This window comes from Arvicola amphibius, chromosome 6 (genome assembly GCF_903992535.2).
Source record: "Arvicola amphibius chromosome 6, mArvAmp1.2, whole genome shotgun sequence".
NCBI lineage: Eukaryota > Metazoa > Chordata > Mammalia > Rodentia > Cricetidae > Arvicola > Arvicola amphibius.
Window position 1 is genome coordinate 383,603 of NC_052052.2, and position 13,151 is coordinate 396,753.

The following is a 13,151-nucleotide window of genomic DNA, read 5'->3' on the forward strand; positions in this document are numbered from 1 at the left end:
CAAACTCAGTCTCCCCAGGCATCCCAAAGGGCAGTATCCCGAAGACTACAGGCTCAGTACATGGTTGCCTAATATGGACCAGACAGAGGTGAGGGGAAGTGGTTTGGACAAGAAGCCAAGAGAAGAACTGGAGAGCTGGCTCAGCACCTGCTGCTCTCTCTCGCCTGCGTTCAGTTCCCAGCACCTATGTGGTAGCTCACAACTATCAACTCCTGCTCCAGAGAGTTATACACGATACAAAGAAACTTACAGAGGAATTAATACACACATAAATAAAAAATAGATAAAGCAAAGAAGGCAGGTATTCAGTATAGACTACCTCCTTCCAAAAGCCTCTCTAGTCTGACGGTCCCTCCTGAGGATTTGTGGCTAAGATTAACCTTGACTTGTGCCCCCACCACTGCCACCCCAAGAGAGTGCTGAGGACAGGCTCGGATGCCCCTTCCTTAAAAATTATTCTAAAAGTATTACATTTTTGTACATGCGTGTGTGCTTGTGTGTACACTCACAGGCATGTGCCATAGCATACATTTGGAAGTCAGAGGACAACTTGTCAGGGTTGACAGATTTTCCTATCATGTGGGGTCAAACTCATCAGGCTTAGAGGCAGGAGCCTTTGCCAAGATATCTCACTAGACCATCCTTTCCATTCTACGCCCTGGAAATGACCGTGGGCATAGGATGACAAAGGGGTGTCCTTAAATGCAGCTCTGGGGACCTTACTTTCCTCTGTCCCTAGAACACAGTCACTCAGGTTACTAGAAAAATATTTATTGAAAACCACTTGTACAAGGTCTTGTCCTGAACACTCACTGCTCTCTCTTAGAGAGCCTAAAGACCCCACTCCAACAGAGCTGACAAAAGAGGAAGGCAGCCACAGGACCCAATGGAGTCACGACTCTTCACCACCGTCAACATCTCACACCCACTTCCACCGTCGAGGGGAGCAGGGCCAGGCCCAGGGAAGGATGCAGTCGAGCCCTTGCTCTCACTGGAGTAGGTCTGGGCAAGCCTTAGAGGGTCTGGCTTGGAGTACAGAGGAAGAAGAGCCCTCATGGCCACCGGTCTCCCAGACGATTCTTTTCCTCCGTTTGTTCCCCACGCTCCTCCTCGGGGAACTGAAAGCTGCAAGCATCCTCAGCTGGTGGAAGCTGCACCTCCAAGAGTGGCTGGGTATCTGTAGTAAAAACGTGGTCAGCGAGTAGCCTGAGATGCACGTTCCCCTTCCCAGGGACACAACTGACCTCGGGGATACATGTGCTGCCTCCTCAGCTGCCATATGTGCAGGCAGAGCTGGACTGTGGTCAAGAAGAGAATGCAAACAGCCACGGCCAGGAGGATGACAATCAAATGGCCATGTTGCTCAGTGGGCAGCGGTTCCGGGATGCACACAGCATTGTGAGTCTTGTTCCCAGGGAATATGGTGAGAAATCCAAACTGGGTACAGCTGGGACACAGACACAGACACTGTCAGGACTGGCTACCCAAGCAGTCACACTAGGATGACCGTTGGCCTCTGAGACATCTGGGAGATGAATGGGGGCCTTTGAGGGTTACTACAAGGGAGGGGTGGGAGAGGCTGCTCATCCAGACTTACTCGGCCCAAGGTTTGCAGCGGCCCTCGCGGCCTGCGGAGAAGGTGCCCGTGGCACAGTCAATACACTCGAAGCCAAACTTAATATTCCCTGTGGATAGACAGACAGACTATAGGGACTACTGAAGTTAAAGAAGAAGGAGTCTGCACTCAGGAGGCAGAGGCAGGCGGATCTCTGTGAGTTCGAGGCCAGCCTGGTCTACAAGAGCTAGTGCCAGGACACGCTCCAAAGCTACAGAGAAACCCTGTCTTGAAAAACAAACAACAACAACAACAACAACAAAAAAGTCAGACTAGGGTCTATCAGTTCACCAGATCTAATGCCCACAGGACTAGAGGCTGGACAGGCAGTACTATGTACGCCTATTCCAGAACTAGAATGATACATTGGTCCCTATGAAGATGGATAGGATTAGCCAGCCCTGAGAAGATAGCAACACCCTCATTATGATGGAGAATCCCAGGCTAATAGGAAGAATAACTTAAGTACTCTGAGACCACTTGGCCTACCTATCCCTTCTAGAATCTAGAATGCAGATCCCTGTCTACCCAGAGTATATGCCCATGAGCCCTGTATGTGCAAGCATTCTTACATGCCTATACATGCTCACTGGGCATCTCTACCAGTTTGGCTCTAGATTAAACTCGTGGTTAGCTTGGGGATATCTGTGGCCTTCAGCAGTTTCCCAGGGACATACCATGAGGCTGCACCTTCTGGCCTGGTTGGCAAGGGTGGTGCTTGCAAGTCTTGCACTGAGGGTCTTCACAGTGGTACTCCGGCATGACACATATACAATCTCCTTCAGGACAGGTCTCCTTGTCTTGGCAAGAATAAGAGTCTCAGAAACTAGGCAGAGCCCCCTTCCCTCTTCAGAGCTCCTACTGGTCCTTCAAGTGCTTAGGGTGCTAGGCCTCCATCCTCAGTCAACCCCAGTGCAAGATCCTAGGCTTTGTCCAGCTCAGTGTTCCATCTCAGATGGCTGACTGCTAATATACATACCGCCCACTGTTCTGAAGTTATGACTTCATAAATCCCATTAGATATGGGAGTCACCTGGGGCTTTCTAAGGTCCCTGGGCCCATGCTGCCTCAGGGTACTAGGAACACCTTCGCAGCTGCAGTCCCTGCTGTCCACATTTCTTCCACAGACACATGGGTCCTCAGAGCTGCCTCTTTCTATATCAGAGGGATGGAGGTGCTAAGGTATTTTTCTTTGAGGGGTCCTCAGACTGCCCTATACCTTCTAGGTAACACAGACAGTGGATAGGGCAGAGGAGAGTGTTGGGACACCAACCCAGACAGAGCTAAGGTTTGACCCACCCAGCAGACCCTGAGATGCTCCTCTTCCACCTTGGACCCCAGATCCCTCTTGAAGGAGAAGTTTCCAGCCCCTGATGGCCCTGTTCCCACACTTCTGATCTTGAGCAAGTGACTCATATGGACCCTCTACCTCCTTCTCAGTTCCAGAATCATGGTTCCAGACTCAGAAAGTCTGACTACCCACCCTCCCTGTGTGAGAGCTGGGCAGGGCGCTGGTGCACATCCTGGCTCCTGCTCCCCTCCTTGCCTTACCTGGAGCACACCGATTGCAACACCGTGTGTTGTTGCCAGTCCCACGCTGGAAGCTGCCAGGGCCACAGCTGGGCTCCTCAACCAGGCTCTGATGACCTAGGTCCAGCACCCAAATCAATGAGACTCCACACAGCATAGCCCATGCTCCCATAGTGTTTCTCCTGGGTCTTCTTCCTGTTGGTTGATTTTTAGTAGTCCCCAACCTGCTCCAGCATGCTTTGTCCCGCCCCTGCCTCAGTCCCCACCCCCTCAGATTGGGCTCCAGACCAGCTCCACCTCCATCTTCCGGCAGGCATGTGGTGTTTGTAAAGTGTGCAACAAAGTCATATCATCTTCCTTGAGACCTCCTGAACCCCACCAAGCCTCTTCCAACTCCAGCAGACACACCCAGGACAGGCTGCAGGGGAAAAGGATCCCCCATTCACACATGCTGCTTGTGGGTACCCTTTATTGTGTAAAACTCCTCCTTTCCTCTTCCACCTCAGAGAGCCAGTGAGGGGAGTCCAGAGCATATATGCCTTTCAGAGAAAGTGGTCATAAGCTGGGCATTCCTAGAAGGCGCCTGAAGTCAAGAACAGTATGTCCTGCCCAGATCCAGCCCTGGGAGTTCCAGCTTGGATCTCTTGGCTGTCTCTGGAGCCACTTTTATTCACCTCCTCACAAATTCTAGATAACAAGAAGGACTCCCTGATGCAGCCTTCCGGGCCTCTTCCTCATGGTGAGACTGTATTGTCTTTCTCAGCCTCATTTTCCTCATGTGGTCACTAGCAGGGTCTGGAATACTGCCTCTACAGGGAAGCCTCTCTGGATTGTTCAGCCCCACTTCCCACATCTTCCAGTTGAAACTAAGTACGGGGAAACATGGTGAGGACTTCGGGGAGTGTTGGAGGTGAATATGGGCATCTCTGGATTTGTGGGTTGTACCCACAAATGGAAGGTGTGGTGACCACTGTGATTGTTGAAGGCTTAGGGAACCTGGTCTGCCACCCTTTTAAGATGCTGTTGGAGGAGGCTGAGGAAGCAGGGAATGTTAAGAGTTACCAGCTGTGCAACTGCTACTATTCTCTGGTCTCAGGTGTGTAAGCGTCCTGAGAGGCAGCCCTGGTCACTGCAGGGGTGGGGGGCTCTGGGTAGTCCACTCTAGGCTAGCCTTAGCAGAACCTCTCCTTTGAGAAACAGCTCCAGGCCAAGGAAGTGGGTCTGAGTACAAGGGAAGAAGGGAAACCACATGGCTTTGTTCCACATAAAGATACTGAGGGCAGTATTGCCTATGCTCCTAACCATTTAAAAAAAATTATGGGGAGCGCTCACTTTGGAAGCACATACACAGAAATTGGAACAATACAAAAATTAACATGGCCCCTCTGTAAGGATAACAGAAAAATTTGTGAATCATTCCATATTTGGGGCTGGACATAGTGGGACACACCTTTAATGACGGCACTCAAGAGGCAGAGGCAGGTGGACCTCTAAGTTTGAGGCCAGCATGGACTATACAGTGAACAGGACAGCCAGAGTTATGCACAGAGACCCTATCTCAAACAAACAAAAATCTAAAAGGTCAGCCGGGACCACGCCTCCATAGCATTACCCCAACCCTGGCGAGTTCACGGTATACACATGCAATCTCCTGCCAGCTATGATATTCTCACATTCTCTAGGCAATAGCCTCTTCCACGGGGGAGAGATAATAAAACACTCACCTCCAAAACACTGCCATGCATTGTACCTTGAAGGTGTCCCTTGGGAATTTTTGCCTTGGTGTTGTATCCGAGCTCTGCTATGGGCAAAGTCTGCTTGATAGAGACTTGCAAGGCTACAAGCTGCTAGTGAGCGTCATAGAGGTTCTTTCCAGGAGACAACCACACGCAGATCACAAAGATAAAAAGACACAGGTCATATACCTAGGGAGATGTTTTCACGCAGATGACATCAGTAAATGTCAGCACCTATGTCAGACTTCCTGTCCTACCCACTTCTAGGTGCCCACTGCAAGGAACTGCCAAAAATGAGCAGCTTCCATAACCAGACAGTGGGCAGGGGTGATTTTATCTGCTCACTGCTATCTCCTTTATTTTATGAGCAACTCCTTGGGTTTGTATTTCCATGTGGTTTGTTTCACAGGACTCGGTGAGTATGTTCCAGGCGGCAGAGGGTCCTGGCAGTTTGACCCTGTGGGGAATTCCCAGACTGATATGGGGCGAGCAGCAGAGGTAGTTGGGGAGTTTTTGAGATGGGGGGGGGGTTAGAGAATGTACTTTGGGACAGCATCAGAATGAAGAGAAAATAAATCCAGTGTCTGTGCAGGTGGGGTCATGGGTATGTAACCTGGGAAGGGACCCAAGGAGCCCCAAAATGAGCAGGAGACGGCATGAAAACTGGAATCCTGTGTGCAGTAAGGAGGGGCACAGATATGGCCTACCTAGAGTGAGAATAACACCTCTTTCCTATCAGCTCTAACCTCCCAAGCCCCACAGCATTCTTCCTCCCCCCTCCTCTCTAGGCATGGACTTCTCTATGGGGTGGGAGCTGCCAATTGGCCTATGGCTCCATCCCCAGCTTAAGGTGTGGTTGGTTGTACAAGCACCCAGCAAAGGACATTTAGTAGTTCAGTGGGTGTTTCCTTTGGCTGCGGGCAGTTGTCAGAGAATGGAAAGAGAGAGACGGGAAGGGAACCAGGATCAGAGAGTTTTGTCCAGCCAACCCATGGGGGTCGCAGTGACTTGGGCTACAAGTTATAGGGTGCCCCACCATGCAGATGAAGATCATCATATATGGCCTGGAGGTGGTGGTACACACCTTTTATCCCAGGACTTGGGAGGCAGAGGCAGGCAGATCTCTGAGTTCAAGGCCAGCCTGATCTATAGAGTGAGTTCCAGAATAATCGGGGCTACACAGAGAAACCCTATCTCAAAACACAAAGAAACAAAAATACTATACCTGGCCACGGGCAGATCAAGTAAAAGATGGGAGGGGTAACAAGTTGCTTTAATGCCAGGCCAGTGGCTTCATGGTGGCAAGAGGCAGGAAACAAGGAAACAGTTATCTTTATAGTTCCTTATGGTTCCTATGCCTCCTCAAAGCGCAGCTGACACAGCCTGGCACCACCCCCAGCACCAGGATGTCTGGTGACTCCTTTCTTGTTTGGGGTTTTTTCTTTTCTTTTTTCTTTTTCTTTCTTTTTTTAAATTTTTATTTGAGACAGGGTCTCCCTATGTAGCTCTGGTCAACCTGGAACTTGCTATGTAGATTAGGCTGGCCTCGAACTCACAGAGATCCTCCTGCTTCTGCCTTCTCAGTGTTGGGATTGAAGGCATACACCACCAAGCTTGGCCACCTAGTGACTTTTAACATCTATCACATAACACCAGTTTTGGCTCTCTGGTTTCACTTGCAAGATCAGGCAGAACCGCTTGACTATCTCCAAGAGCAGTTTGGCACCTTCTGCCTGTAGTTCATTGAGCTTTTGGGTACCTGTGCTCTCTGAGCAACACGGCCATTGCCGCTTCCAGAACCCCTTGTAGTAGAGCACAGCGTAAAACCCTGGGTCTTCAAAGTGTCCATGTTCTTGTCAGAGAACATTTGTTTCTAGAGAAATGATCTCAGGACAGACGAGGTTTGGCTCAAGAAGCAGACTGGTTTTCCAACACAGCTGGCTGACCGGCTGCTACATGGAGTCATAGCCATCCGCGTCCAGAGATTCTAAGGTAGTACCTAGGTAGTGTGCAAGGACCACCAAACACTCCTCACCATCCATGTGGCTGGAGAGAAAGGATAACCCTGAGTTATCTGCCTGAGTCACAGAGGTCAAAAGGGGCACAATGGTTCATGAGCCCCTCTGGTGATCGGGATACTCAAGCTGTTTGCCAGGGTGCTTTCCTTTTGGCTAAGACTCTTAGGTCCCCTTAGAACAGTGGTTCTCAACCTGTGAGCTGTGACCCCTTTGGTGAAACTCTAGCTCCAAAAATATTTACATTACAATTCATAGCAGTAATAAAATTACAGTATGAAGTAGCAAGAAAAATAATTTTATGGTTGGGGGGTCGCTACAACATGAGGAGCTGTATTAAAGGGTTGAAGCATTAGGAAGGTTAAAAGCCACTGCCTTGGGGCACAGACTCTGGGCTGCTCACCAAGCCGCCAGTTGGCTTCCCTAGTACTATCCCCTTGGCATTTCAGACTTCCCCTACTCCATACCTCTATTCACACTGGAGTACACGTGACTAAGTGTGAGTCTGTGAGCAGACCTTCACCTTGGCCTAAGACTCTTCCCCCACCAGAAGAGGATGCAACCTCAGCCCCCTAGTGCCAGTCAGAGACTCACAGTTGCTAGCACGTTTATTGGTGGTACCACCAGGCAGGCAGTATGCATAGCATACATAGAAGAGCCCAGAGCCAGCCCAGCACCTAGAACGGTGTGGAGGGTACTGGCAGGCACCAGGATATAGATTGTCCGTGCTCCATCAAACCCATTCCTGAGGTACTGTTCAGATCTTGGCCAGAGTAAAGTGTGTGTCAGCTTGTTCCTCCTGGATGGGGATCCTGAAGCTGTTCCCCCCTAGGAGAAGCAAAGAAGGAAGAAGCAGTGAGGAGATATATCTCATCCCTCTAGGAAGTAAGCTTTATTAAGCCCACAGCGAGTACTCACAGTAGGGTTTGGGAGCATCAGGCAACCTCCAGACCCTTCGGAGAAGGTACAAGGCCAGCAGAACAGTCAAGGGAGCCAGCAGGCCCAGGCCTAGGCCTAGGAAACCAGTGAATACTGGGCCTATGAGAAGAGTCTAACTGAGTGAACTCACGCACCCTCATCTCCTCTCCCCTCCCTTCCACTGGGCTAGTGTCCCTTACCCCTAGGAGCCACCTGGGTGGATGTAGAGAGCAACTGAGAAGTCCTGGGCCAGACTGTGGTGAAACTGGACAGTGGTTTGGTGTGAATGTAGAGCCCTGGGTCTCCCAGAGCACTGTGGCTGAGAGGCTTCTGTCCTCACAGACTGCGTCCAAGCTGGGACTGGCTGGGTGCCGGGTCTGCTTCCCAGATAGGGTGCAGCTGTGGGGTGAGCGTGTCCGTTAGCTAGAGACAACGGTGGAAGTTGCACTGGGCCATCCTCAGCTCTGCCAAGTCCTCCACTCCAAGCCACACATCTATGTCTGTTTCTGGCTATCCCTGTCCTGCTCCTACATGAGGTTCTGCACTCTCAAAACCCACCCGGTACTTCTCCAGCCCTCTGAAGAATCACAACTTGAGAGCAAACATGTTTCTACAGCCTGGACTAGAATCTCACATGTCCCCACTCCACTTGCAGGGCTCCCCATGGGGGCTGTGTTGAAGGGAAGATGTCAGAAGACCCCCTGCTCCGTGGATTTCTGTTCTTTGAACTGGTCCGTCACATAGTCATCTAGGCACCAGCTCTTAAATGACCAAACCTTTCCGGTTCCATTCCTTCCACACCCCCAGTCCTCAGTGTTCCAGCCAGCCACAATACTCACTTGGTCCAGGGCTTGCAGGCCTGGTTGTTGCCTGGAGAAAAGTGGCCAGGAGGACAGGGGACACAGTCTGCAGCAAAGACATAAGTCAACTTAGATGCTGAGGCTGCTGGAGGCGGGGCCTGAAGTGGGGGACAGTGTTAACGCTCACTCTCTAGTGCCAGTGCATGGGAATCTTGGTCTCTGCAAGCTCCTTCCTTCCCACATGCCTCCCACTGGCACTGACCCAAGTCTTAACATGACCCAATGGGAGAGGGGCTTTTGGCCAAGACTAGATAGAAAGATGCTGGGGGAGGTGACAATGTACCAAGTGGGAACATGGCTTGTTTTATACCATTATCATGAAGGGCGTCAACACACATGAACCTGCCTGGTGTAGGGGGCCACCCTGAGGCTCACCAACTCCAAGTTTGTGGCTGCTGTCTTGCCGGGGGGCTGGGTGCCTGGCCTGCACTGGCAGGACAGTATCCTGAGTTCGGGTTGTGCAATTCTGCTTGAGTTCACTCCCACTTCCTAGGAAGATCAAATAGAGACTGTGAATGAGGCTTAACTAGCCCTGACCAATGCACAAGGCAGGGCAAAATGGATTTTGCCATCCTCAGTGGCGCAGGAACAAAGTTGAAGCTGAGGGAACTCTGCAGCCTGACGTTAGGCTTCTTCTCTCCTAAGACTCTCTCTCTGGTTACTCTGTTCTTCCTGGTCATAAAGCCCTGTAGAAAGCTACTGAGCTAGCACAGGGCAGCTCTGGCCTCCCTTTTCTACCCTTCCCCAACCTGTCTCCAGACTAGAGCATCTGAATCAGAAAGATACTCTCAACATCCACATCAGGCCTTACCCACTAGGACAGCTTGGGCAAGGCCAGTTCCAACAGGCCCTGGCTGAGCCTTCACCGCAGAGGACAGAAGTGTCCCCTGAAAAATTCCCTGGCTACTAAGGACTATCATGGCTTGGAGTTACTTCTGCAATCATATGGGAAATATGGGCACCCATTGGTGTAGCTGCTTCCTTGCTGGGCTGGACAGTGAGTCAGGGTAGGAGGAGCTCACGTTGGTTGCACTGTGTACACTGCTTGCAGCTTTCATAATTGACTGCCTCGTTGTAGAAGCCAGGTTCACACGGGTGGCATACAGTGTCCCTGTTGGCATCACAGCGGCTCACCATACCATTGCCTGTAGTGGAGCCCAGAGAGTTAAACAGGTCAGCTAAGGCCCAGGACGGTGGAGACACAGCACCCTGACTCCTATAGAACCAGCCTTTTGGTTGGCTGTCTCAGACCTGGGACAGGATCCATGGAGCATCACCTGATATCACCTGAATTCACTAACCCATCCCGCCCCCCAGAATATCTGTACCTGTGTCTCTATCACTGTCCTCCAACAATCATGCCTTCCCCACTCCACCACTACATCCCAAAGCTGGGCCACTCACCTGGCTGGCACTCATGACAGCACCTGTGACCACTGGGGTATGTATCTTCAACACAGTTGAGCCTGAATGCAACCCCAAATGTGAGTCCCAGGAGCAGAAGTGCTGTGGGCTGCTGAACCCACACATACATCCTTGTCTGGGCTCTGCCTTCGCAGGAGTCTGGGGTTTTTCCTTGCAGGATGTGGCTATAAGAGCTATGGGGGAGGGGCGAGAGGAGTAGGCGGAGAGGCGGGAACGTGTGTTCCAGTGTGTATGGCACAGGTTTAGAGTCCCATAACGAGCTAGTGTTTGGGGCCACTGGGCATGTGAAGGGAGGGACAGATACCCAACATATGCATATGGAGGCACACAGAGAAACACATGCACACAAGCATTTTAAAAAAGGATTTTATTTTTAATTATATTTTTTTCTTTTTTGGGGGGGAGCATATGTATATGGTAAGTATATAACCCAAGGAGGTCAGAGAGCTAGAGTTATAGGAAGTTGTGAGCTACCAGCGTGAAAATTAGGAACTGAACTTGGGTCCTCTGCAGGAACACTTGCTTTTACCACTGGGCATGGTAGCTCACTCCTTTAATCCCAGCACAAGTTCCAGGACAACCAGTGCTATAGAGAAACCCTGTCATGAAAAACCAAACCAAACCAAAAAAAGAAAAGATTTAGTTTTTTGTTTTTTTGAGACAGACTTTCTCTATAGTTTTGGTGCTCTTATAGACCAGGGCTGGCCTCGAACTCAGAGATCCGCCTGCCTCTTCCTCCCGAGTGCTGGGATTAAAGACGTGCGCCACCACCGCCCTGTCAAAAAGATTTAGTTTATTTTTAATTGTGTTTAAGTGTGTGTGTAGGGAATGTATGCACGTGGTACTGGAGCCCAAAGAGGCCAGGTGTCTGATCCCCAGGAGCTGGAGTTATAGGAGTTGTGAGCTTCCTGATATGGATATTAGGAACCAAATTTGGGTTCTGGCCTTGAACTTCTCATCCTCTCGTTTCCATCTCTCAAATGCTGGGACTATAGGTGTCACAGGCTCGGCAGGCTTTCTTTTCTTACATACAAACTACCGCACTGAAGGAGGAAATGGGTTAACTGGGAGGCACTGTCCCTTATCATACACTTAAACTGTGACATGGCCTAATTCTCAAATTAGCTGGAAAGTTCCATGCTAGCTATGCATATGGGTGCACATCTGTAATCCCAGTTTTCAGGAAAGGCATGATGACTGCAAATTACAGGCCAGTCTGGATTACAGATGAAGTCTGGTTTTTAGGTTTTAAAAAAAAAGTGCAGGGATATAGTCCTGCTGCAGAAGGAGACACAAGCCTGGGGCTGGAAATCCCCCACCCAAGATCACATGTGAAAGCAAAAGTCCCCAGCTCTCTTATGGAAACTTCTAATATGGAAGGTCGGGCTGGGCTAGCAAATAGGTGGAAGAAGCCAGAGTAGGCCAGAGATTGCCTTCCCCACGCTTCTGAAGGACAGTGAAGGTCCCAGAGAGGAATCCTCAAGGCATCCTGGGCAGCACTCCCCAGTCCTTCCGTAAGGAGAAAGGAAGGTAAATCTCACATTTGACACACGGTCTCTCCTGAGGTCAGGTAGCACTAAGGTGCCCTTCCTCCCCTCAGAACTCTGCTGTCCTTGGCTGTTACACCTGGACAAAGAGCTTAGCATCAGCACACAGGTAACCAGAGGTGCAGAGAAGACTAGATGTGCCCTGTATTCCTAGGGACTCCCTACAGAGGATCTGTACAGGACAGCAGGCCCCTTCTGCTTGGACCACACTGAAACTGAGTAGCTTCCCTGTAACTGAGAAGAGCACTGGCAGTGGCTGGTCTCACTGTGTCCCCTGGGCTGGTGGCTCCTAAGCACTATGGGGAAACAGCTCTGGGATAAGGCACTAGGGGCTACAGTGGGGCCCTACTTGCCTCCCTCTCCCACAGGCTGCTGCCCTTGAGTACCAGACTGGAAGCCATCAGACTCTCTAAAAGACCCGGTGCTTGCCAGGGAGGCACTACATCTTCATCTCAGCCAATCTTCATCTCAGCCATCTCACTCCAGGCCAAGGGCATGAGCAGGAGCAGGACGGTGATGAAGTCTGATAGTCTGCCGAGAAATCCCTATTTCAAAGCAGTGTGTCCTACTCTTTGGGATACTCAGAGGCTGGGATCTGCTTATGCACATTATCATTCTAAGTACTGAAGTCTCGTCTTTGCCTAGAAACAAGCTCAGGTACAACCACACTCCAATGACGATGAGGAGCCATGGTCCACCACAGCCACCCTGCCACCTCTACCACCACCACCCCCCGCCACCCCTGATACACCACTGATGTGGGATTCCCCTCCATATGCTGTGAATGTTTTACTACCATTGGTTAATAAAAAAGCTGATTCCGCCTAGGGCAGGGCAGAATAGAACCAGGCAGGAAAACCAAACAAAGATACAGGGAGAGAGTAGGTGGAGTCAAGGAGACACCATAAAGATGCAGCTGTCAGAAACTTTCTGGTAAGCCACAGCCTCGTGGCGATACACAGATTAATAGAAATGGGTTAATTTAAGATATAAGAGTTAGTTAATAAGAAGCCTGAGCTAATAGGTCAAACAGTGTTGTAATCAATCAATCAATCAATCAATCAATCAATCAATAAATAAATAAAGTTTCGGGTCTAATAAATAAATAAATAAATAAATAAATAAATAAATAAAGTTTCGGGTCTGGGTGGCCGAGAAACGAACAAGAAGTCTTCCCTTACACACCACACAGAAGTAGGTTCCTGTATACAGGTCATCTAGAGCAGGCCTAGGATTGTGACGAGCCATCAGCTGTCCTGACAAGCCTGCTCTGCCCCTGTTTAATACCAAGACAATGGCCCTGAGCACCAAAACAGATCTTCAAAAACACTGGCCCTGGAACTTTGACCAGCTCAGACTCCGTTGCTGATCCCAACCTCAAGGCCCAACTTGATCCCACATAACCTTTCCCATGCATGAAATTCCATCACTTTTTCATGTCTTGCCTTCAGGTCCTGTTTTCACTTCTACCATGAGGAGAATCCATATCTATTGAAAGCTAGACA

At 50.2% G+C, this 13,151-nt stretch overlaps 2 protein-coding genes and 1 non-coding gene across 3 annotated transcripts; 1 reads left to right on the forward strand and 2 right to left on the reverse strand.

Annotated features, from left to right (window-relative positions):
• Window positions 1-871: 871 nt before the first annotated feature.
• On the reverse strand, window positions 872-4,996 carry Tnfrsf18 (TNF receptor superfamily member 18). The gene is made up of 6 exons (XM_038335151.1): window positions 4,870-4,996; window positions 3,167-3,340; window positions 2,293-2,415; window positions 1,598-1,685; window positions 1,245-1,447; window positions 872-1,177 (listed from the first exon to the last, which is right to left on the reverse strand). Exons 2-6 carry the CDS (start codon window positions 3,315-3,317, stop codon window positions 1,053-1,055), a joined length of 690 nt encoding a protein of 229 aa, XP_038191079.1. The 5' UTR covers window positions 3,318-3,340; window positions 4,870-4,996; the 3' UTR covers window positions 872-1,052.
• On the forward strand, window positions 4,470-4,573 carry LOC119818093. The gene has a single exon (XR_005286008.1). It is a non-coding gene; the product is annotated as a U6 spliceosomal RNA (small nuclear RNA).
• Window positions 4,997-7,448: 2,452 nt separating the features above from the next.
• Tnfrsf4 (TNF receptor superfamily member 4) lies at window positions 7,449-10,213 on the reverse strand. Its single transcript, XM_038335412.1, is given in 10 exon segments — window positions 7,449-7,724; window positions 7,815-7,934; window positions 8,015-8,087; window positions 8,090-8,213; window positions 8,654-8,720; window positions 9,050-9,083; window positions 9,086-9,109; window positions 9,111-9,163; window positions 9,697-9,819; window positions 10,079-10,213. Coding segments are annotated over 10 exon segments (819 nt in total). The 5' UTR covers window positions 10,209-10,213; the 3' UTR covers window positions 7,449-7,653.
• Window positions 10,214-13,151: the final 2,938 nt, after the last annotated feature.

Coding starts and splice junctions, on each gene's coding strand:
- Tnfrsf18 (XM_038335151.1), bottom strand. CDS start 3,317: ATGGGAGCATGGGCTATGCTGTGTGGAGTCTCATTGATTTGGGTGCTG. Junction 1,686..2,292: donor CCAGAAGGTGCAGCCTCATG/GTATGTCCCTGG, acceptor GTCTATCCACAG/GGAATATTAAGTTTGGCTTC. Junction 1,178..1,244: donor GCAGCACATGTATCCCCGAG/GTCAGTTGTGTC, acceptor TTTTTACTACAG/ATACCCAGCCACTCTTGGAG.